Consider the following 25,070-nt stretch of genomic DNA (forward strand, 5'->3'; position numbering starts at 1 on the left):
TCTGGTGGTCTTCTGTGATGATTGTCTGTCCCCGGGGTCTGGGGTCGGACTTACATGTGGTGGATTTGGGGTCGCGGGGTCGTATCCGGCCCAGGGATCCTGGAATCAGTATTATCTCATGGATGTTGAGCGGATAACTGCTGAGGAACTCGGTCCGGTCACAGTGGGCCTCGTCCATTCCTACCACACACAAAGCACAGACAGACGGAGTCTGGGGCCTTTATTTTGCCAGATAAGGCTGGTAAACAATTTCTTAACACCGGTAAACAAAGACGAGGGAGGTGGCAGGGGTATATTCTGGAACAAACAGATAAATTCAGGGAGTATGTTCGTCTTTAGAATATTTATACTGCCAATCATTGAGATAAGTAAAGAGGTCCAACATTCTACTGATGAGGCAGTAGCTTCCAGAATTGGGTCATAATTTATCTGAGCGATCTTATTCACCTCAGGGACAATATTTATACCCCAGAAATGTGAAAGTATATGTTGGGTTGAAAGTAGAAACATAAACATGGCTATTCTTCCTCTCTAAGCATAAACATGGCTATTCTTCCTCTCTAAGCATAAACATGGCTATTCTTCCTCTCTAAGCATAAACATGGCTATTCTTCCTCTCTAAGCATAAACATGGCTATTCTTCCTCTCTAAGCATAAACACGGCTATTCTTCCTCTCTAAGTCATTAAGTAACATTACAGATGATTCTGAATGGTTAACTTTGTACAGGGATAGAACTGTTTAGATTTGTTAGGAGCAAGATTATATCATCGGCAAAGAGTGCTATTCTGTTTTTTAAATGACCTCCTCAAATTCCATAAATGTCACTATACATCCTCACCGCTATAGCAAAGGGTTCTATTGCAAGAATAAATAGCAATGGTGATAAAGGACTGCCTTACAGGCAACGTCTAGAGCTAATAAAAGGTTTAGAGACCACATTATTGGTCAAAACTTGTGAAGTGAGCCCAGTACAAAGCAATCTAACCCATTTACAAAATGTATCCCTAAAGCCAAAGCAGGTAAGCGCCTCAAACGGATGAGGCCATTCAACACGGTCAAAGGTCTTCTCTGCATCAAGTGAGAGTAAGGCCGTGTCTGTCGCCCCTCTCCCGCTGTGTAAAATATTAAGCACTCGCCAGACATTGTGAAAGCCCCGTCTACCTCGAATAAATCCATCTTAGTCCTCTCCCACCACCCGAGGAAGCAAGCCCTCCAATCTTCTTGCAAGAACTTTGCAAAGTGTTTTTGTATCTGAATGTAAGAGGCTAACTGGGCACATATCTTCACATTTATGTTTGGTTTTCCTGGTTTTGGAAGTAATGTGTTGAGGGCATCCCTCATGGATGCGGGGAGAAGACCGCTCCTTAAGGACTTCTGAAACATCTCCAAAAGATGTGAAAGTAATTTAGACTGACATTTTTTACAAGTATCTATAGCAGTGGTACTCACTAATTTTCTTAGGAGAGCCACTTACGAGTAAGACCATTCCTCAAAGAGCCACAGAGCTTGCAAAACATTTCGCAAATACAAAGCTACACACATGGGCTATACGTCTACCCACGATCCCACGCTGTTACGTAGCCTGCGTACTTTGACGTATCTTCAGTATGCTGCCAACTGCTGGATAATTCATTTCAATGTGCTAAAACGGGACACAAACGGAACCTATAGAAGTAAGTTATAGCTGTGTTCTTATTGTTATCGGCGGATCTATATGAGGCGCAAAACAAGGTCTCAAGAGTCCCGTAAAGAGTAACGCTGATCTACAGGGATGCCATGTGGACCCGCTGCTTTTCCAGCCTGCATACAGCCGATCACTTCTGCTATTTTCAGTTTGGATAATTCTCCCTTTACTGCTCTACTCTTCTCTTCAGAAATTCTAGGAACATGACAGTTGTTTAGGAATTGTGTCTACAGATTCAGGCTAGAAGAGCACTCTGAACTATACAATTTCCCATAGAAGACCCTGAAGGCCTCATTAATCTCTGTTGGGTCCACTATAGTTCTACCATGTGGCATTCCAATGCAGTTAAGAGACCTTTCTGTTTGTTGTTGTCATGCTAAAAGTTTCCCAAGCTTTTCTCCCTGGTTATAGTAGGACTGCTTGAGTCTCATTAAGCTGACAGCTGCTTTGTTAGCTGACAGTTCATTACACTGTGATCTACGTAGGAGTAGTTTTGCATGTGCATCGATAGAGCTGGGCCTGTTTTGGTAGATATCTGTTTCTAGTTCTGTTATTTTCTCATCTAATGTCTTCATTTCAAGTTGGGCACTCTTCTTTTTTTTTTTTGAGCTGGTAAAACAAGTTATCTGACCGCTAATAAATGCCTTAAATGCCTCCCATTTTGTGCTAGCAGATGTTTGGGAAGTGTTGCATTCAAAATACAAGGCAATTTGTTTATCTAAAAAAAAAATCTATGAATGTGGCGTCCACCCTGATTGAAAACACAAAACAAAAAGTTGAAAAGAAAGACAAAAATAACTTAAAAAAATAAAACCCACCCCGAATCCCTAGCGGAGCCCGTGTCCACTTAACACCTCCCTCCTCTCCCACTCTATAACTACCAGTTATAGGCAAAACGGGCCCACGCACTACGAGGAACCGTCTATCTCTCACCTTTAGTTATTCCCTACTCTTTAGCTCTAACTGACCTCTCCCATCCATCCATTATCCGAACCGCTTCTCCTGCTATCAGGGTCGTAGGGATGCTGGAGCTTATCTCAGCAGTCGTTGGGCTGCAGGCAGGGAGACACCCTGGACAGGCCGCCAGGCCATCGCCACTCCCTGTCTTTAAATGTCAAGGACTTCATAATAATTGTTCTCGCACGAGTTCTTTGGCGGGGCGCCGGTTCCGTGAGCCCACTCAATTACCAAGACCGCCCGCAGTTTCAGTCCCAGAGCTTCCGGTAGCCACTTTTCCAGGAATGTAATTGCATCCTGGCCCTCTGCCTTCTCCAGCAACCCACCAGTCTTGTGTTGATCCGTCGGCTTCTGCATTCCAAGTCCTCCACTTTGTTGGTAACGGTGCTTTCCAATGTGCTGACTTTGGATATTAGCCCATTAACGTTGTCTTCAGTGTCAGAAATCCATTGTTCTGGCAGCATGGCAGTCTATTCTGTTGCCTACCAACACAGGGATCGCCGGTTCGAATCCCCGTGTTACCGCTGGCTTGATCAGGCGTCCCTACAGACACAATTGGCTGTGTCTGCAGGTGGGAAGCCGGGTGTGGGTATGTGTCCTGGTCGCTACACTAGCGCCTCCTCTGGTCGGTCGGGGGGGCCTGTTCAGGGGGAGGGGGAACTGGGGGAAACAGCGTGATCCTGCCCCGCACTACGTCCCTAGGCCCCCTGGTGAAATTCCTCATTGTCAGGTGAAAAGGAGCGGCTGGCGACTCTGGATCGGCAGAGGGGGTGGAGCAGTGACCGGGACGGCTTGGAAGAGTGGGGTAATTAGCCGGGTACAATTGGGGGGAGAAAAAGGTGGGGGGGAAATAAAGAAATCCGTTGTTCCTCATGCGCCCTGTGCATTCCTGTACCTGCTTTCTTACATCAATAACTGATGTTTCATCACATCAGTTTTCTTAGAGTCCTCTCTTAAAGGACATCATGGCTTTCATGAGATCTTGATTACTATTCTCACCTGAGTCTCATATTTCGCCATCTCCTTCGCCGAGGCCGTCATCCATGGCGGCCACGGCGTCGTTTATTTCTTGGCCCTCCGAATGTTCGTCCTCATGTCGTGATTTACTTTCGTCTTTTTTTGCCTCCGTTTCGTGACATTTTTTTATAAACCAGTACTTTTATATACGTGTTGCTTGTCTTTGAATAAAATTCTGGTAGTAGTGCAGGATCAATTACAAGCTGGCAGCTGAGCCCAAAACTTGCGGCCTCTCAGCACTGCGCCATAACGAACTTCCTGTTATTCGCGTTTAGAGCACGTAGGACAAGCTCCCGTTGCCGGAAGACCCGTCGTTCATCTGTTTTTGTCTGCCCATGTCATCTGACCTGGACGCCACTCATTCAATGAACTCCCACCTCACCGACCCCACCCTGCTTGGGTTTCATCTCACAGCCCTACCGTGGTCTCCTACGATGATGATGTTGACACAGCGATGAAGGTTCATCTGTTTCAGCCCGTTCATCAGCTGGCCAATGACGTTGTCGATGTCTCTCAGCGGGTTGTCCAGCTGAGAGGGACACAAGCAAAACTGGTCACCTGAAGTCAGTTCTTTTTATTCAAGTCTTGTCGACTGGCTACCCCGCCCCCCCTCTCCGTATTCACAACAGATAAACACACACCTCATTGCTGAGAGGTCCCAGTCGATGTCCGAAGGTGTCGGGTTGTTCTGAATGCACAGCGTAGACGTACGGTCTGGACACACACACACACAAATCAGAGAGATTAATAAGACACCCATACAGAAACCAACACAACATTAACAACTGACCACCACCTGCGGCTCCGCCTCCACCGCCATGACTCTGACCTTTACTCCGACTGACGGAGGACAGACACATTTATCAGCCATTAAACAAATAGAGTCGTCACTTCACCAAGCCTCTTTCTCCTCAGCACAGACAGACTGCATCTCATGCCCCTTTCCCGCTACGTGGTACCGGCTCCACCCGACTCGACTCGACTCGACTTGACTCGACTCGCCCTTTTTTCCATTTTCCATTACTGGAAAGTACCGGCATTTTGGTAACTGTTACTTCTCTGGTGCCGCCTTTGTCGAGGTTCCAAAAAAACTGGAGCGGGTACCAAAATCGACGCAGACCTCTGATCGGTCAGCGAAACGCGTCACTGTGTCATCAATGGCTGCATGGGAAATCACCCGGCATTTAGAAATTACCAAGTGGACTTATCTTCAAAGGACATTTTGAAATGGGGAAAAAATGGAGAGCTGAAAAAGGATGAGGGGGGTCCTGTTATGGTCATGGAAAACGACACAGAAGCGAGTCGGGTCGAGTCAGGTCAAGTCGGTACCATGTAGTGGAAAAGAGGTATTGGAAAGCGGCCTGACATCATCATCATCATCATCATCGTCAGCCTGAAAGTCTGCAGTGTAGCTCAGTGTCATCCGCTGACCCGCCCCGGACCGGTCCGTTTATCACACTGCTGTGCTGCTTTATTATCAGGACACGTGTTGAAACACAAAGCTCCAGTTAGAGGTGAACGTTTCAAACGCAGCTAGAAGTGGTTTCCGCTGCTTTTACAGGTTTGTTCAGTCACGGCTGAAAAGGTCAAAACATACCAGGCCTGTATTTTAAATGACCGTCAGGCAGAGACGCGACACACTTATTCTCCTTCTGAAACGCTTCATGTATATACGTAACTATAGCTCTATTTCTATATTATTATTACTATTATATTTATTATGATTATTATTATTATTACTATTATATTTATATTTATTATTATTATTATTATATTTATTATTAGTATTATTATTACTATTATATTTATTATTATTATTATTACTATTATATTTATTATTATTATTATTATTATTATATCTATTATTATTATTACTATTATATTTATTATTATTATTATTATGATTATTATTACTATTATTATTATTATTACTATTATATTTATTATTATTATTATTATATTTATTATTATTATTATTACTATTATATTTATTATTATTATTATTATTATATTTATTATTATTATTATTATTACTATTATTATTATTATTACTATTATATTTATTATTATTATTATCATTATTATTATCATTATTATTATTATTATTACTATTATATTTATTATTATTATTATTATATTTATTATTATTATTATTATATTTATTATTATTATTATTATTATTACTATTATATTTATTATTATTACTATTATTATTATTATTATTATTATTTCCATACAGTCAAATGAATAACAGATTCGTCCTTTAACTTTACGGCCCTGTGACCCATGACCTTCTTCTCTTTTTTTTTGGACCCCCCCCCCCTTTTCTCCCCAATTGCACTTGGCCAATTACCGCACTCTGCCAAGCCGTCTCGCTGCCCCACCCCCTCTGCCGATCCGGGGAGGGCTGCAGACTACCACATGCCTCCTTCGATACAGGTGGAGTCGCCAGCCGCTTCTTTTCACCTGACAGTGAGGTGTTTCACCAGGGGGATGTAGCGCGTGGGAGGATCACGCTATTCCCCCCAGCCAACAGGCACCCTGACCGACCAGAGGAGGCGCTAGTGCAGCGACCAGGACACACACCCACATCCGGCTCCCCACCCGCAGACATGTCCAATTGTGTCTGTAGGGACGCCAACCAAGCCGGAGGCAATACAGGGTTTGAACGGCCTTCCCCATGTTGGCAGGCAACGGAGTAGATCGCTACGCCACCCGGACGCCCCACCCATGACCACCTTTGTGCAGTCATGGTGTGAACACAACGAAAAGCAAGAGTTACATGTGGGATTGTGTCAAATTTGTGGTTTTGTGTAAGTCTTGTGTAAAAGGCTGCGTGGGAGACTCACCGCTGTTCCTCGGGCAGGTGGAGCCACCGCAGGATGGTCAAAATCCTTCGTTCCAGCGGAATCACCCTGCAAACAACATGGATCCTTTAAAAACCAGCGGTCCTCTGATGACCAGCTGTCACCACACACACACACACACACATGCAGAGTCTCCCATTCCTGTAATGGAAAAGTAAACACGTGGTGCACATGCAGATGAGAAGTTGGACGATGATGTAGGCCCACGCTTTCTATTGGAGATTGGAAATCAAGAGTTGATACAACAGTTCAACACTCCATGACCTTAAAGCATCAAAATGTTCAACTCTTATTTCAAAATTAAATGAATTTGTCAATGAGTGCAACGATCTCACCAGACGGAAATGTGTATCTTTATCGCTGCATGAATAAAGACAGACAGCGTGAGAAGCCCCATCGTCAGTCTGAGCTGGTCAGCCATCGTCCTTTACGCTACACACCAAACACGCCTGATGACCTCCACCGTACTGTCATACGTCTACAGACCTACCACGTCTACTGCTGCTGTCAGTGAAGACACACAAACTCTACAGAAACCTTTACTGCGTTATACAACAGTAGGTTCCAACCAAGTCATTTGACTGGACAGGAGGCATCCCATGAGTGCTGCTATTCAGTACCACAGCACTGGGACTTTTAACTACATGTGTCACTCCCCCGCACAGGTGTTCTATTAATACCGTTAATTAGGCTTCATTAATGGTCGTTAACGTAAGTTACTGGAGACCATCCACCGAGAGCCGGAAACGAGTCACACACGCCACCCAAGCGGCCGTCGGTGTCGACAGACTCTTAGTTCGCCGGTTGCACCATAAACGGAGACGTCCGGATTAACGCACACGATACAAAGTAGCTAGCCAGCGGTAACACGCGTAGACCTATACAAAGTAGCAAGCGGCGCAGGAAAATGTTTGCGTTCAGGTTGCCTGGCAACAGTCCAAGTTCAAGAGTGCAGTCGTGGAACTATTTGTTGGTGGAGCTAAATAAATTATTAAATAAACAGACAAATCGTGGATCTGTTGTCGCTTATTATTGCTGTCAACTAATAAGTGGTGATTGTAGAACTGTTGTGTAAAAGCAATATCACACGAGAGGGAGCGCTGTTATGCTGAACATCAGCACTCCCTCTCGTGTGATATTACTTAATTATACCATGGCCACAGACAATACTGGTCTCTGATTGGCTGGAGGCTGTGCGTTAAAAGCGTATAATACACGTGTAGGTCGGCTCAACTTTAATGATTGTTTTAAATTCATACGCTGGACATCAGGTCTCTATGTAACCATAGCAGCACATTGGTCTACGTAACCATAGCAACAGGCTGTTCTATGTAACCATAGCAGCACATTGGTCTACGTAACCATAGCAACAGGCTGTTCTATGTAACCATAGCAGCACATTGGTCTATGTAACCATAGCAACAGGCTGTTCTATGTAACCATAGCAGCACACTATTCTATGTAACCATAGCAACACACTTCTATATAACCATAGGAACGCACTGTTCTATATAACCATAGCAACACTGTTCTATGTAACCATATCAACACATTGTTCTACATTACCATAGCCACACGCTGTTTTATGTAACTATAGCAACACATTGTTCTACGTTACCATAGCAACACACTTCTATATAACCATAGGAACGCACTGTTCTATATAACCATAGCAACACTGTTCTATGTAACCATAGCAACACATTGTTCTACGTTACCATAGCAACGCGCTGTTCTATGTAACCACAGCAACAGGCTGAATCAGTAGCAAGCACCCCAAACATTCAAAGTGAGCTTAGCCACTAAATTTTGGCTTCATAACTGTTTCGTTCTGAGTTCAAAACGCTAGACGAAAATAAGCGAAGGCTTTTATTTTAATTCTTTGGTAAGTGAGCCTGGTATAAACGGGATAATCCACGACAAGGTGTGCGTTAAAGGATTTCAACACGCCGCGGAGGCCCCCCTTTAACCCTTTAACTAACAAATTACTGTCACGTAAAAGAAATACTGTAAAGATCATGTAAATGTGACTGCCATGTCTCACTGCTCATCCAGTCTCTCTTCTCGGTTTGGACAAAACATCACCTCCACATCACATCTCCTCCACATCACATTTCCTCCACATCACCTCCACATCACATTTCCTCCACATCACATTTCCTCCACATCACCTCCACATCACATTTCCTCCACATCACATTTCCTCCACATCACCTCCACATCACATTTCCTCCACATCACATCTCCTCCACATCACATTTCCTCCACATCACCTCCACATCACATTTCCTCCACATCACCTCCACATCACATTTCCTCCACATCACCTCCACATCACATTTCCTCCACATCACCTCCACATCACATTTCCTCCACATCACCTCCACATCACCTCACCTCCACATCACATTTCCTCCACATCACATCTCCTCCACATCACATTTCCTCCACATCACCTCCACATCACATTTCCTCCACATCACCTCCACATCACATCTCCTCCACATCACCTCCACATCACATTTCCTCCACATCACATTTTCTCCACATCACATTTTCTCCACATCACATTTCCTCCACATCACATCACCTCCACATCACATCACCTCCACATCACATCTCCTCCACATCACCTCCACATCACCTCCACATCACATTTCCTCCACATCACATTTCCTCCACATCACCTCCACATCACATTTCCTCCACATCACCTCCACATCACATTTCCTCCACATCACATCTCCTCCACATCACATTTCCTCCACATCACCTCCACATCACATTTCCTCCACATCACATCTCCTCCACATCACATCACCTCCACATCACATCACCTCCACATCACATTTCCTCCACATCACATCTCCTCCACATCACCTCCACATCACATTTCCTCCACATCACATCTCCTCCACATCACATCACCTCCACATCACATCACCTCCACATCACATCTCCTCCCCATCACGGTGTCCGTCTGCTGACGGCTGGTTTTACTGGTTTGTATACGGAGGAGGGTGTCATGACTGTACGTGCATGTGCACGTGAGGATTACAGAAGCCATGATGATGCTGTCAGACGCTGGTGTTTACCGTGTTGTGGACACGTGTTTTACATTTGTATTTTGTGTGGAAGCGATCGTAGCAGTTGTGGTGTTACAGCTAAATGAGTCCATGTTGTGACGTTTTGACAACGTAGGTTATTATTCCAGGATTGTTTTCGAGCAATTGAAAAAGTCGTAAATTCAACAATTAGACAGCAAAAGTGTGTTTTTTTCCTCTCTTCACAAACAGCTAGTGCTAGCTACCAAAGGGAGTGTGTGTGTGTGTGTGTGGGGGGGGGGGGGTAATGAGCCCGGCTCACTGTTGTCTTGTCTGCTGAGCCTACAATACCCTCTGTTATATGTGACTGTGTGGTGCCATTATCTGTGTGTGTGTGTGTGTGTGTGTGTGTGTGTGTGTGTGTGTGTGTGTGTAGGACTATTGTCAGTCTCTCAGGATGTGAGGAGCGACCTCGTGCTCATTAGCTCATACAACATGTGTGGATTCAAATTGGCCTTGCAGCGCTTTGGATGTGTTTTCAAATGTCAGTAACCATTACCACTTATCAATATGTACTGATCATCTGTGATCACCTATCGGTAACCTTTATTGATCATTATTGATCTGGACAGAGGAAGAAGACAAGGAGACTTGGTGGTGGAATGAGGACGTACAGCAAAGTATACAGAGGAAGAGGCTGGCAAAGAAGTGGGATAGTCAGAGAGGTGAAGAAAGTAGACAGGAGTACAGGGAGATGCAGCATAAAGCGAAGAGAGAGGTGGCGAAGGCAAAGGAAAAGGCTCCAGAAAGCTGTGCAGCGGGTCGTCAAGGCGGCCCAGCATATCACCGGTACCCAGCTCCCAGCCATAAAAGACGTTTATCACAAACGCTGCTTTCGAAGGGGTCTCAAACTCAGCAGAGATCCCACCCACCCCAACCACGGACTGTTATATAATATAATATAATATAATATAATATAATATAACATAATATAATGTGATATAATACTATATAATATAATATAATGTAATATAATATAATATATAATATAATGTAATTTAATATAATATAATATATAATACAATATAACATAATATAATATAAAATAATATAATGTAATATAATGTGATATAATATAATATAATATAAAATAATATAATATAATATAATATAATATAATATAATATAATATAATATAATACATCCATCCATTATCCAAACTGCTTATCCTGCTCTCAGGGACGGGGGATGCTGGAGCCTATCCCAGCAGTCACTGGGTGGCAGGCATATCATATCATATCATATCATATCATATCATATCATATCATATCATATCATATCATATCATATCATAATATAATATAATATAGGTATTTTGGGGTTTGCCGGGATAGATCCTGGATTGAAACTATTATGATGTGTTTAGTTTTTAGCTGACTAACAAAACTCATGTTGTCTTACTCATTATCAATCTCGTGACAACAGTTCCATCGTGGTTTGTTGGGTAAATGTCAAAGTCTGATGAGTTTCTGACGCTCGTTCAGCTTCGGTGTGTCAACAAAGTCTGCAGCGCTTCCAGGAATTCAGGATTCCGTAACCACATTTGGTTTTTAGCCAAACTCCACTTTCCCCTGCGCACAGTTTACAGGTCAGACCTGCTCCCGGAGAGGCGTTATCCCTACATACCTGTTCTCTCATGAGGCACAAAAGGACAATAACTTCAGGATCTGCTATCTAATTGCAGTTTTAATGACTGAATGTAACAAAAAAAGAGAATAAGTGTCACGGCAGGCTCCATCGGCCACCACTTACTTTATAACCAATCAAAACACTTCACTTTCCACCTCAATTTTGAATTATTTAAAATTGACAGTAAACACCTGCTTTTATCAGCATCACGCTAATGTTTTTTACGATACAGATGCTCTTATCTTCACTGATACGCTTATCCAGTTTAGTCCACCTGATGTTTTAACTTCTCTGTCAATGCAAAGTCCTCCAGAGGCTTCATTGCTTCTGTGATTTGTGAAAAATAATGATTGAATTGTACTGAACTGAACTCATCAGGTGTGCTGATGCTCTGTGTCTGAGCAGAACAGGATGGTCTAAACTGTCAGACAGCTGTTTTAGTTTCTACTCCTGTCTCTTTCTACATCCACTTCTGTTGAGCTCGTTTCTTCTTCTCTGTTTCTGCTCTGCAGATCTGCTGCATTCACACTGGGCTCGTCTTCTTTTCAGCGTTCTTGTTATATCTGAACGTGTGTGTGTGTGTGTGTGTGTGTGTTCAACCATCGCCACATTCAAAGACAGAGGGTGTACTGCAGGTTATGGAGGTTTGCTGTGTAGACGTATGAATTCGGTGTCAGTGACAGCAGGACTAGGTTCTAAGCAGAACTCACCACGGCCAGAAGAAGGTGGCTGCTTTCACTCCCTGTTTTTCTGCTGTGACCCAAATCTAAAATACAGAACACAACAGAGGAGGCTCACATTCAAAACCGATATTTAATCATCATTTCCTTGTGGTATCTATTAATGACATCACTACTGTTGGTTACTGGGATCTGACCAGTGCAACCACAGTCTTCTACTGTTGGTTACTGGGATCTGACCAGTGCAACCACAGTGTAAAACAAACCAGATAAATTCAGGCGTGTAACACAGACACAATTAAACCAGGGGTACCACAGAAGTGACCATCTCAGATCCTGATAAAGTGGAGTCGTAATAAATCTTCTGAGACGAGCGGTGAATCGTAAGTGGTGCATGTGTCTTATTCAGGGGAGGTGCAGATACCCACCGGCTGCCCCCCCCACCAGCGGTGGTTGAGTTTCTCGCGGCCTCGCAGGTTGAAGGTGGCATTAAACACGGGGTCATGCATGGTGTTACCCACAATCCCATGGGATTCTGGATAAAGCCCCTGCAGGAGGATCATATTCACACTTAATCCGGCAATTAAAGCAATATTCACATTTAATCTAACAATAAAATTAATAATGGCAATTCAGCATGCTTTACATAAGGCATAAAAAGACATTTAATTAAAAAAAAATTTTTTTTTTAAAAACACTAAATAAGATAAAAGCAACTTTAAAAAAAATATATCAAAGAATAAAAATGTGGAGGAATAAAATACCCAGAACTGGTTGAAAAATAAAGGAGATGGATGCTGGTTAGTGAGATGAGGCGGATAATTAATATTATTTATTCTTCAACTAATTCTTCTGCGTACTTTGTAAAAATGATTTTTAAATCTGATGTAAGCATTGATGGGACCAACCAGCTTGAGCGATGACATCGGGTTGTTGTGCAGCATGCCGGTTTGACCCGTAACATCAATACACACGATAAAACAAGGCTTAATGGGATTCTTTGGGCTTCTTTGACTATTGACAGAAGAAACTATTGACAGATTCTATTGACAGACATCCTGACCCTAAAGCAGCTGTGTATGTGGTGACTAACATCTGTGGGTCCTGTTAACTCTCACGGTGCGCTCCTGTACCGCGTGGTTTGGAAGACACTGTTAAAGTTATGGCGCATTATAATGACAGGAAAGCGTGGTTCTGACTTACTGTGGCCAAGGTGTATAAGTTGGGGAAGGTCTTGGAAGGATAGACGGGTCGCATGTAAGGCGACGACGTACCGCAACTTCCTGTTTGGAGAGAAATGAAGACTGAGAATCCACCGTTTGCAAAAGCACAAAAATACAAAATAACAGACGGTAACTTCTGTTTTTACTATCCAGAATGAGACATCGGTCATTACAATGGGGAAACACGGCAGGCCCAGCACGGCACGTATTCTACAGCCGCACATTTACTTTTTTTTATCAATTTTAATACAATTTTAAATCAAAAAAGTTTGTAAAAAAAGAAAAAAGTTTTGTAAATAAAATTTAAAAATTTAAAGAAATTAAAAAAATAAAATGTTTAATAATTTAATAACAGAAATTGGTAAATGTTCAGTTTTTCAGGTTGCTGGTGACATACAGTAGAATAGGTGCCTGTATGGTTTTTGTTTTCATTTAGCACATTAATTACTAAATGAAGAAGAAGAAGAAGTCTGAGGTGTGTTTCCACAACTGTACCACTGTAACTTAACAGCACAGCCATTTGCAACATATGATGCTTTTTAATGGAATCTCATTTCCATTATATTTTTCGGCATCTCAGTAATATATTTATCTTCTACCTACTTCATGCCTCAGTAATTGGAGTCATCATGACTACTTATAGCACATTTCCTTTGTAATACACCTGAGTATTGCTCATACCCAGATCTGCACTCATGCCATAACCTTATTTATCTTATTTATATCACATCTTTATTTTCTATTATGTCTGTTTTAGTTTTTAGAATTATTGCATTTACTTTTTCCTTATCATGGTTCGTACAATGTTCCTGTCTTACCTTGTGTTAATGTGTATGTATGTATGTGTGTGTGTATGTATATATATATATATAGTGTTAATGTGCGTGTGTGTGTATATTATATATATATATATATAGTGTGTGTGTGTGTGTGTGTGTATAGGATAATATATGGATAGATGGATTTTTTTATTTCATTTTTTTATTTTTTTTATTTTTTTGCTTTTCTCCCCCTTTTTTCTCCCCAAATGTATCCGGCCAATTACCCCACTCCTCCGAGCCGTCCCGCTCGCTGCTCCACCCCCCTCAGCCGATCCGTGGAGGGCTGCAGACTACCACATGCCTCCTCCCATACATGTGGAGTCACCAGCCACTTCTTTTCACCTGACAGTGAGGAGTTTCACCAGGGAGACGTAGCACGTGGGAGGATCACGCTATTCCCCCCAGTTCCCCCTCCCCCCCCCAGAACAGGTGCCCCGACCGACCAGAGGACGTGCTAGGGCAGCGACCAGGACACATACCCACATCCGGCTTCCCAACTGCAGACATGGCCAGTTGTGTCTAGGGACGCCTGACCAAGCCGGAGGTAACACAGGGATTCGAACTGGCGATCCCCATGTTGGTAGGCAACGGAATAGACCGCCATGCCACTTGGACGCCCGTGTTAATGTATATTTGTGCAATGGAGACCAATGAACTGGTAAGTCAAATTCCCTCATATATGAACATATAGTTGGGCAATAAAAGTGAGTTTCTATAAAGTATTTGTAGACTGAAGATGTTTGGACGGACTTACTGAGTTTCTCCATGTTAGGAATGACGGATCTGCCTTTCTTCATGTAGGAGGCTCTGAATCCGTCCAGCGACAACATGATGAGAGGAGGACGGATGAAGCTGAAAGGAGAGAAGGCAGAGGACAATATGCAATGAATTCAAGATTTATGAATAAATCATGTGTTGGATTTTAAATGTCCAGGTGTCATCATGAAGACACCTGTAGAAAAACACCTGATTCGTATTAAAGGAAATTGAATTGAACTGATTTAATTCAACCTCACCCTGCTGGACACTCGGGGGTCTTGATCTCCTCGCATTCGCCCAGAAGCCACGGAGTTTCACCTTCTGCAGGAAAGACATCTAGAGGTCACCTACCGTCTTTGTATTTAGCGGATGACCAGGGGCAGAATAAGGTCAGTTATCTGACGGGCGAGACACACTTGGTTCTCTTGCACCTATGTGCTATATGAATAAATGTACAGCATGTAAGAAAACAATTCTTGCCAAAAGATGTGTCATTAGCATAATAAACTAAAGGGAAGAAAAATGTCTATTAATTTAAAAATGCAGGCCATCATTACTCTTATTCCTTGCACCATCATTAGAAATCACCGTAAGCTACTAGAAGAATCATCACCTCCAATTCTGAAAGAACCGTGCCCCGGTCTGAGGCCATTCTGCGGTGACATATGTAGCCACAGGATGGCGGATAGTTCATTTCCCCAAAACCCCCATCCCATTTTTCCATTTCAAAACACAAAGTCACCTCAAATAAGGTTGGAGTTAAACGCCATCCCTGGATGGAATTCCATCAGTTGATAGCACGCATGATTTTCCAAGCAGTAAGTCACCTACGATGAAGCTATCGCTAACCAGATGCTAACTGTCGACAGTCTGATGGGAACTTGTCAATAGAATCAGAATCAGAAACACTTTGTCATTTCATTCCATGCACTTCCGAACATGAAATGAAGGGAAACATGGTTTCCCCCTGCCCACAGCAGTGCAACACAAAGACAAAAACACATCCAAAAACTACAAGAACTACAAGAACACATACTATATCCAAACTAACACATATATCTAAACTAAAAAAATAAAAAAAATCACTGTCCAGGAGAACGAACGCCAGCCAGGGTGACTGTCGGAGCTGCCGGTCTGCATGGGCTAGCAGTTAGCTTAGCCTGCCCCGCTGCCGCGTTCTGTCAGACCGCCCTCGGTGTTACCTCTTCGGGCACAGCCCCAGGCAAGGCCGTGGTCCCTGGGCCCACACGACGCAGCAGGCCAAGCTCTCCCAGCCATCAAATGAAGACAAACTTAGACGCAAATGTGGACAAAGACACCACATGGACGGTACTGGGTGAGGCCCCCGCAAACGTGAATTCGCGCCGCCATCTTCCCACACCGGAAGTGGAACCGGAAGCAATAGAGTGACCCTGACGGTAATATTATTAGCAACGTTGCTCCTGTGGGTAAGTTCAAAATTCATAAAAATGCCTCCATAAGACAGCATTTTACCCATAGGGTAAAATCTGCAGGCGACTTAATGATACATGAAACATGGCTCTTACTTGGAGAGATTTCGTTTTTAAAAATGGGAAAATATGATGGGGCGCGTGAGCCATCCGCCAGCTTGCGGCCAATAGCTCAACCACAACAGCGCCTCCTATTCTTTATTTTTTATCATACATGCATTCAGATTGAACATGGGCTGGGCAATAACTGATTATCATTTATTGCCTTCCAATGCTATTGTGTTGGGTTGAAATTTGGACATTGTCATATCATTATACACAATTTTGTTGTCTAAATGAATGATAATGAGAATCTATGACTTAAAATTTCTCAGAAAATGGGGTGTGAAATATTCGAGGGCGTATCGAACGAGGTCATCTGGATATCAAGATCAGCTCATCTGGACACAACATTTAAAATGTTGTACGCAGATGAGCTGATTCAACCTTTTTTGGATTTTCTTACCTGGATTATTGAGCATGCATCAAGACATTTGAGGGAGTATTGTTTGAAAGCTAGTTTTGGTTTGATATTATACTTCACATTACCAAACTGTTCAATGTGATGAACCTCAGCTGGAGTCTTAAACATGGTGATTTTACATATGTAAGCAGACATTGTGATTTAGATATCCATATTGTAACATTCCCAGTAATTATCACATTGTTTTTTATACCGCCCAGCACTACTTGAACATACATACAAGGAAGGACTGTTGAGTCTCATTTCAAAATGCTGTCCCATTCAGGGATCATATTGGCACTTGTACCATGTGCTTGTAAACTGATATAGCTAGCTAGCATTAGATTGATGTTAGCAGGCGTGTACATTATGGTGGAGGTGAAGGTACCTTGGCAGAGGGACTTGTAGTTGGTGCAGCAATCTCCTCTCTCCATGCAGTCTGCAGAACAGTGGCAGGCATGATCCTCATTCCTGTCCTCACCACAGCGATCCTTAGTGCATTCGAACCCGCCGGCTGAGGCAGGAAATAAATAAATAAATAAATAAAACATGACTTCAGAAATACATCAACCAGTTGGGCAGCACGAGACGAAAAGCTCTTTCAATCAGTTTTCACTCAAGACCTATTAAATGGAAGAGGAATCCTTCCTGTTGCTCTTCATGAGCTTTCTACCATTATATTTTCCTGACGTCGCTGAGGGTGATGAGTCAGTCCGCTTACAGATGAAGTTGGACCACCTGCGTTCCTGGTGCAGCCTGAACAACCTTGATCTAAAACCCCTGAAGACAGTCAAGTCAAGTCAAGTCAGTTTTATTTGTATAGCCCAATATCACAAATTACAAATAGGCAGTGGAGATGGCGGTGGAGCCCAGCCCTGTGCCCCCTCGGAATGACTCTACAGTGGTAACTGGCGAGTCCCCACCCTGTGTGACTCACCAGTTACCACTGTAGAGTCATTCCGCTTCCTTGGCACCACCATTGCTCAGGACCTAAAGTGGGAGCCAAACATGAGTTCCCTCGTCAAGAGAAGATGTACTTCCTGTGGCAGCTTAAGAAATTCTACCTGCCACAGACAATGATGGTGCATTTCTACACTTCCATCACTGAGTCCACCCTAACCTGCTCCATCACCGTCTGGTACACTGCTGTCACTGCCAGGGAGCAGAGCAGGCTGCAGCACATCATTCGCTCGGTGGAGAGGGTGATGAGCTGCCACCTCCCATCTCGTGTTCAGGTCACATCAGGATTGCCAAAAAGAGAGAAAAGAGAGAAGGTGTTCGTCTATGTTTTCTCGCAACTTCCACACTGGTGACCCCGACATTTGTCTGCTGGACGTTTCCAGAGACAGCTCTTCACAAACATGACGACTAATGCAGTTTCTCTCACGCTGCCGGAGTTCTGGAAGTCGTCAGCCTCGGCTTGGTATGCCCAGACAGAAGCACAGTTCATGTCACGGGAAATCGCTGCAGATGCCCATAAATACTATTACATGGTGTCGGCCCTCGGGAGTTCAACAGAAACCAGAGTGGTGAGCCTTCTCAAAAATCCTCTGGAGCAGCACAAATACGAGACACTCAAGGCTCATCTGTTGAAAACTTTTGAACTTTCTGATGCTGAGTGGGCCAGCGGGGTTTTCTCTCTACAAGGCCTCGGTGACAGTAAGCCACCTGAACTCATGGACAGGATGCTGGATCTCCCGGAAGAGCACAAGCCCGACTTCCTCTTTCTCCAACTGTTTCTGCGACAGCTGCCTTCTCAGGTAAGGGCTGCTTTGGCGCAATGGTAGCAAAATTTATCAGCCCCGTTGGCCAGAGCACGGCAGTCAGTGATCTCTGCAGGGAAGATCATTGCTGACCCCTCCCACCCTGGACACCACCTTTTTGAGACTCTGCCCTCTGGCACGAAGCTGAGGTCCTTCAGGACCAAAACCTCATGCCACAACAGCGGTTTCTTCCCTGTTGCAGTCAGTCTAATCAACAGGTCTCCCATGTACTTAATTTATTTTATCTAAGACAGTATTTTGCCTTGCATATTTAATTGCACCGACAACATCAAGCTAAATTGCTAGTGCATATAATGCACATGGCAATGAAATCATTTCTGATTCTGATTCGGAAGATTTTTCTTTTTGTTCCTGTGGAGTTTTTCTTTCACTGGAATCAAGGGTCTATAAGAAATGGTGGAGTCACAGATTGTATTTACTGTAACTGTGATTGTAAATCTGTCTGGGACTAAGTTGTGATTTTAGGCGATACAAATAAAACTGACTTGACTCTCATCTGTTCATTAATAACATGACGAATTCATCAGTAATAACAATCGTGATAATAATAATGGTAATAATGACAGACACAACAGTTAGCCACAGGAAAAAAGAAAAGTATTTACTGCCTTTAACTGAATGTTTAGCCTGAGAGTTGCAATTTGACCATCTTTATTCTACATACACCTTTATTCCTTAATTTCCTTTTTAAACTTTTATCTGATTTTTTTTTATCCCGAATCTTTTTTATCGTATTCTGTATTTCTCATATAATGAGTTTTATACCTTCGCCAGAAGCAGTTTGAATTGCCTTTGTGTATGAAATGTGCTGCATCACTAAACCTGCCTTGTTTCCTTACTGAAACATGAATAGACTTCATCAAATTGGCATCGATAAGGTGGAAACAACACAGCTCGTGCGTTTCACGTAGCTGTAAAATGTCTTGAACGTCGTCTAGACGGCGTCTTGAGTACAAGAAGGCGGAGCTGATGGCAGTGGAGGATGTGGGGCTGACCTGTTTTCAGACAGTGCTGGTCGAAGTCGGAGCAGCAGCTGTAGTACGTCTTGCACAGGTTGTCACAGCGACAACCGGGCGGCTGGGCCTCCTCCAGCTCAAAGCACCGCCCTTTACAGCTGCCCGCCGAGCTCACCCACAGGGAATCCAAGATAGCTGCCGAGGGGACAGGAGACGGCTCAACTCCAGCTACCTGAAATCTGGAACTTTTACTGGATTTCAAATCTGGCTCTGTCTCGCATAAAACCCCAACATGTTGCTGTTACAGCCTATAGAGAACACCCATATAACATATTAGATGGCAGTCACAGATTGTATACGAGTCACTTCTACTTGTCTTAAAGTGGCTTGTATCAGTGGCGGCTGGTACTAACAATTTTTTTGGGGGGGGAATGCAATTTACCTTGGGCCAGCACACCTGACAGCTGCTTTCATGTCCACACAGTCACAGAGTTATTAAGAAGGACAATGTAGCCTATAGATTTCATCAGGGGTCTATAGGCTGCATTGTCCTTCTTAATAACTCTGTGACTGTGTGGACATGAAAGCAGCTGTCAGGTAAATTGCGCCCCCCCCCCCACAAAAAAATTTTTTTTAGCACCAGCCACCACTGCTTTTATCCTCAAACAAAATGTGTCCTGCCTTATTCTAACACATCACTGCTTATTGAATATGGATTTATTGGCGTCCCCGTTAGCTGCCAATTTAATGACGGCAAGTCGCCCTGAGGTCCTCGCAACATAAGTAATAAAAAAGCCGTCAAATACAGAATAACTCAAGACGAATACTCGACCTTGAAAACTACAGTAATTCAGTGTTTAATGACGATAAATAAAAATGAGAAAATAAAATAAAATAGTAAAGCACTATCTGCATGTGTGCGTGAGAGGGTTTGATGGTGTGTGCGAGTGTAGCTGAGAATTATGAAGTGTCGCTGAGAATCCCGGCCTACACAGCCTCTCACCAGGCAGTGTAGGCCGTGATTCTCATCGTGGCCTACACTGCCTGATGAAAGGCCATGTATTATGAATTATGGCCAACACGGCTTCAAGAGAGGGCGTGTGGGCCGTAGTTCTCAGCTACACTCTCTCACACACTATTTAGCCCTGTGATGGCCTGGCGGCCTGTCCGCCCAATGACTGCTGGGGTAGGCTCCAGCATCCCCGCGACCCTGAGAGCAGGATAACCGGTATGAAAAGTAAAAATGAAAATCACATTGTGATTTTCTTCAGTTTATTCCTTACAGTCCTTTTAAAACTATATGTGTCGTTTGCTAGCGCACTGCTAGCCTGCTCCGGCTGAATACAGCTGAGTCACATCGTGGATTTTAAATAACTGGGCAGCAGGTCGCCCGGCTAGCGCCCGTCCGCCGAAATGAGCCTGGCTGCTTTCAGAGTAACTGGTCAGCTAGAAATGTAGGGTTCCTAGACAATAATCCAGGCGTTGACATCTGCTCATACGAGTGCTGAAAGGAGCTGTGGGGAAAGGTTTTGTTCTCACTCTTGGTCTGCACCGGAGGGTCCCCCCCCTCAGGGAGCCGGCTGGCCTGGAACACATAGGGGCTGCTGAGCTTCACAGCGCACAGGAAGTAGCACAACACCGCCGACTGCAGAAAACACATGGCGACAACATTATGACGTGCTCAGAAGACCACCCCGCACACATGCACACACACACACTATGCACACACTATGGTGGATGGTGACATTGTGGTCGGGCATATCCTCGGGCAGCTGGAGGCCTGACAGTTAATCAGATAACATGTCTTTTTGTTTAATCTTTCTTTAGGAAGTGCCAGGTATTTCTGGAAAGCCTGTGTAATATACTGTTTAACAGACTGTAATATATACCGTTAAAAACACTAGCTAGCATGCTGTATGGTATACGGTATGGTATACTGTTGGGCAGGGTGATACACACTGTATACCACATGTCTATCACTCTGCATGTATGTCTTCATAGTAACACACGGTCACCAGTCATGTGACGTTGGGATCCCCTCTGATTAAAAACAGACATGCAGACGAGTGCTTCGTTTGTCAATTTTAAATTCGGAATAAAAAAATTTTTTTTTAAAAAGGATCGAGAAGACAAAATATTAAGAAAAATCAAATACTGGCAAAATGTTTATAAAGCTGATGTCTGGAATGAGGAGATCCTACAACGAGGGATGAATCCCGGTAACACGTCGTCTCCCTCTTTTGTTCCCGGCAGTTAAATCCAGAAGTATAACCCGACTCGCTTTTCCAGATTCTCGCGACACAAAATGTATTTTTCCTCCAAAGAAGATGAGAAACACATGCACAGACTAAGCCCCTCCCCCCCTTTTCTCCCTAATTGTACTTGGCCAATTACCCCTCTCTTCCGAGCCGTCCCGGTTGCTGCTCCGCCCCCTCTGCCGATCCGGGGGAGGGCTGCAGACTACCACGTGCCTCCTCCCATACACGTGGAGTCACCGGCCGCTTCGTTTCACCAGACAGTGAGGAGTTTCACCAGGGGGACGCAGCACGTGGGAGGATCACGCTATTCCCCCCTGAACAGGCGCCCCAACCGACCAGAGGAGGCGCTAGTGCAGCGACCAGGACACATACCCACATCCGGCTACCCTCCTGCAGACACGGCCAACTGTGTCTGTAGGGACGCCCGACCAAGCCGAGGCAACACGTGGATTCGAACCGGCGATCCCCGTGTTGGTAGGCAACGGAATAGACCGCCACGCCACCCGGACGCCCCGCACAGATTAACTTTGACCGAGTCAAAGTACAAAAGAAACGATTAGGATGGATTAGGTCAGTTTAGATTAGATTAGATGAAGTTAGATGATTATAATCTGATCAGATTAAATTAAAACGGATGTGAGAAACTGTTTTGTCGCAGCAGGGGCTGATAACATGGACCCAGTAGGACAGTGGTTCTCAACCTTTTTGGGGGTCCTGGACCCCCTGCGTATTTTTGATCTACCCTGAGGACCCCTCCACCTGATCTTGGGGGAGGGGGGTTGCAATTTGATAGAAACAGTAGAAACTGCATTTTAAATTGCATTATAGCATTTATTCACTCTTTGGGGCAAAGATAAGAGCTTTCAGTTGTAACTTAGATATAGTTAACAAAACAGAATTCTTATGCAGTAACTTTCAGATATATGTAACAAAACAGAATATGTATTCAGTAACTTTCAGATATATGTAACGAAACAGAATATGTATTCAGTAACTTTCAGATATATGTAACAAAACAGAATATGTATTCAGTAACTTTCAGATATATGTAACAAAACAGAATATGTATTCAGTAACTTTCAGATATATGTAACAACAGAATTTTTATGCAGTAACGTTTAACAATGCAAACGGGAGCGAGATCTCTTATTAAAATACAATAAATGACGCTTGTGAAACAGATGTAATTAGAGAAAAAAGTCCCGTTACCCTTTATAGTTTAGGTAGATAAAGGTCTCAGTCACGTTTGAGTAAAATAATCCTATTTCTATAAATGTCATAGGATCTTTTTTTTAAAGATATTTTATTTTCACGGACCCCTTGCAATTTACACCACGGACCACTAGGGGTCCGCGGACCCCCGGTTGAGAAACACTGCAGTAGGAAATGGACCATAAAGTCGAACGAAACAAAGAAAGCAGAGAACACACGAAGCACCGTCAGGATGCACAGCAGCAAAGCAGCAGAAACACTTTCAACGTGAACTGATGGAGACAAAGCACAAGTTCAGCGCAGTGCTGCACCACCACCACCAGCACCAAAACCTTTTCACGCACTTCTTCTTTATATACCTGTTTTCCTCTGTTTGCTGATTTTATATTTTAGTTCCACTTCTCACTTTTACACAAGACACTTCTGATAAATATATTGTCATTGTTATGATTATTATTTATTTATTTATAATAATTATTATTACAAACCCTCCTTCAGGGGCCTTGAGCGTGGGGAGAAGAAGTGAGGACTTGGTCGCTGACCGGCAGGCGCGCGGGAAGCTGTTTTAAGCAGGGGGGCTGCCAACTAAAACGAAAAGTACTGCCAATTCAGGGGGCGGCCGGGAATCCACCGCAGCCGGGACGCGAACCCGGGTCTCCCGCACCACGGGCGACTACGTTAACCAGAGGGTCCGACCTGTTGCCTAAGAGGTAGCGACTCTACACATCCGGGTCGTTAACAGCATTGTGGAGAGGCAGAGATCTCTTTTTCATCGCAACTGCCCCGTACACCACACGACCCCGACCCCAGGGACTGCTCTTTCATTCAGGCGGGCCAGAACGGACCAGAACTGACAACAACATGACGAGTCCCCCCCCCCATGTCCCAAGTGGCGACATCAGTCCCAGTCCTACAGTCAGTTAGCCAGTAAACGGTCTCCTACTTAGTCTGAGTCATTAAAACACGATTTCAAATCTTACATCAACAGTCCCATCAGCCATTGCGTTCCGCCATCGCAGAACCGTGTCTACTCACTTTATCATTACAAATGTACTTTCCACGAAGCCCCGCCCACTGTTTAAAAGAACGGTATGTTTTCTTTCTTTTCATTTGTACATTAGGAAAAGTTAGGCACACTGCTGGGTCTAAGACGTTACACAGCCACCTGCCACTACTGCCCCCCCCCGCTTCTATGGTAGTACTAAGGGCACATGTGGGTATCTGTCGTTTCATGTGACTAGAGTGACAAGCAATTGTGGCAAGTAGCACAAGGCCATATAACCAGGACAGAACCTTAGAAGAAGATAAACTTATTTATGCCCAAAAGTAGGATAAGTGACCTTCCATCATGTAAGTGTGACCATTATTAGGCAGAAAACAGTAGCAGCAGTAGTAGCAGCAAATCAAGACAACCATTAGACTGTCAGAGGGGGATGACTGAAGGCATCCTAACTTCATCCTTGCACCGATAGAGATGCTCCTGCCCCGCCAACATGTCCTGATCAACAAGGTCCCTGATTAACAGCAGGACCTTGACTGACGCAGTAGATTGTTCACTAGATTTGTAAATGGTATAAAGACAAGGGAGGCTTCTGTCGGATTTTCAGTCACTCTGCAGACCTGACTCAGACTTTGTTGATACGTCAATAAAAGTCTTATTTTGAAGGATCCTCGTCTCATTGACTTTTTTGTGTATGCAATTTCTCTGTAACACTGGCCAACACGAATGCTTGACTGGAAATGTTTTGATGATGCTTGTGACGACGCTGCTGAACTTTCTGACACTCTCTCGTCTTGCATCACATTCTGTGTTGACTCAGTTAACCCAAGTAGAGAGGTTGTTACTTACCCAAATAACAAACCTTGGATAACTGCAGAGCTCGGCAAAAAGAAAAGGATCTTTTACACCGGCGAGCCTCTCGAGGAAAAGGCTGTCTCCAGAGAAGCGAGGAATGAAAAAGCTAAAGCCAACACAGAAATGCAGTACAGCAGCGGTGACCTTACAGCGGCCTGGCGAAGGATCAAACCAACGGCCTTCATTAACCAAGACGCGAGCGAGACCAAGCAACCTATCAATGTTAATGGAGTGGAGGACGCTGATCTGTCAAACACTTTTCATTCCCCTTTTCTCTCACCGTGAAAGGTCTGATTTTACTCTTTATGT

At 43.8% G+C, this 25,070-nt stretch overlaps 1 protein-coding gene across 1 annotated transcript in view; it reads right to left on the bottom strand.

Moving 5' to 3' along the window:
* enpp2l (ectonucleotide pyrophosphatase/phosphodiesterase 2-like) overlaps positions 1-25,070 on the bottom strand; it is a 56,223-nt gene that overhangs the window by 24,691 nt on the left and 6,462 nt on the right. Inside the window, exons 2-13 of the mRNA XM_056298961.1 lie at positions 20,976-21,081; positions 19,476-19,631; positions 17,085-17,210; positions 15,001-15,064; positions 14,739-14,836; positions 13,144-13,223; positions 12,369-12,488; positions 11,971-12,026; positions 6,510-6,575; positions 4,302-4,374; positions 4,081-4,189; positions 55-180 (exon numbers count right to left, since the gene is read on the bottom strand). Coding sequence (XP_056154936.1) covers positions 55-180; positions 4,081-4,189; positions 4,302-4,374; positions 6,510-6,575; positions 11,971-12,026; positions 12,369-12,488; positions 13,144-13,223; positions 14,739-14,836; positions 15,001-15,064; positions 17,085-17,210; positions 19,476-19,631; positions 20,976-21,081 — 1,180 coding nt within the window. The remainder of the gene's footprint in view (positions 1-54; positions 181-4,080; positions 4,190-4,301; positions 4,375-6,509; positions 6,576-11,970; positions 12,027-12,368; positions 12,489-13,143; positions 13,224-14,738; positions 14,837-15,000; positions 15,065-17,084; positions 17,211-19,475; positions 19,632-20,975; positions 21,082-25,070) is intronic.

This window comes from Lampris incognitus, chromosome 18 (genome assembly GCF_029633865.1).
Source record: "Lampris incognitus isolate fLamInc1 chromosome 18, fLamInc1.hap2, whole genome shotgun sequence".
Taxonomy (NCBI): Eukaryota; Metazoa; Chordata; class Actinopteri; order Lampriformes; family Lampridae; genus Lampris; species Lampris incognitus.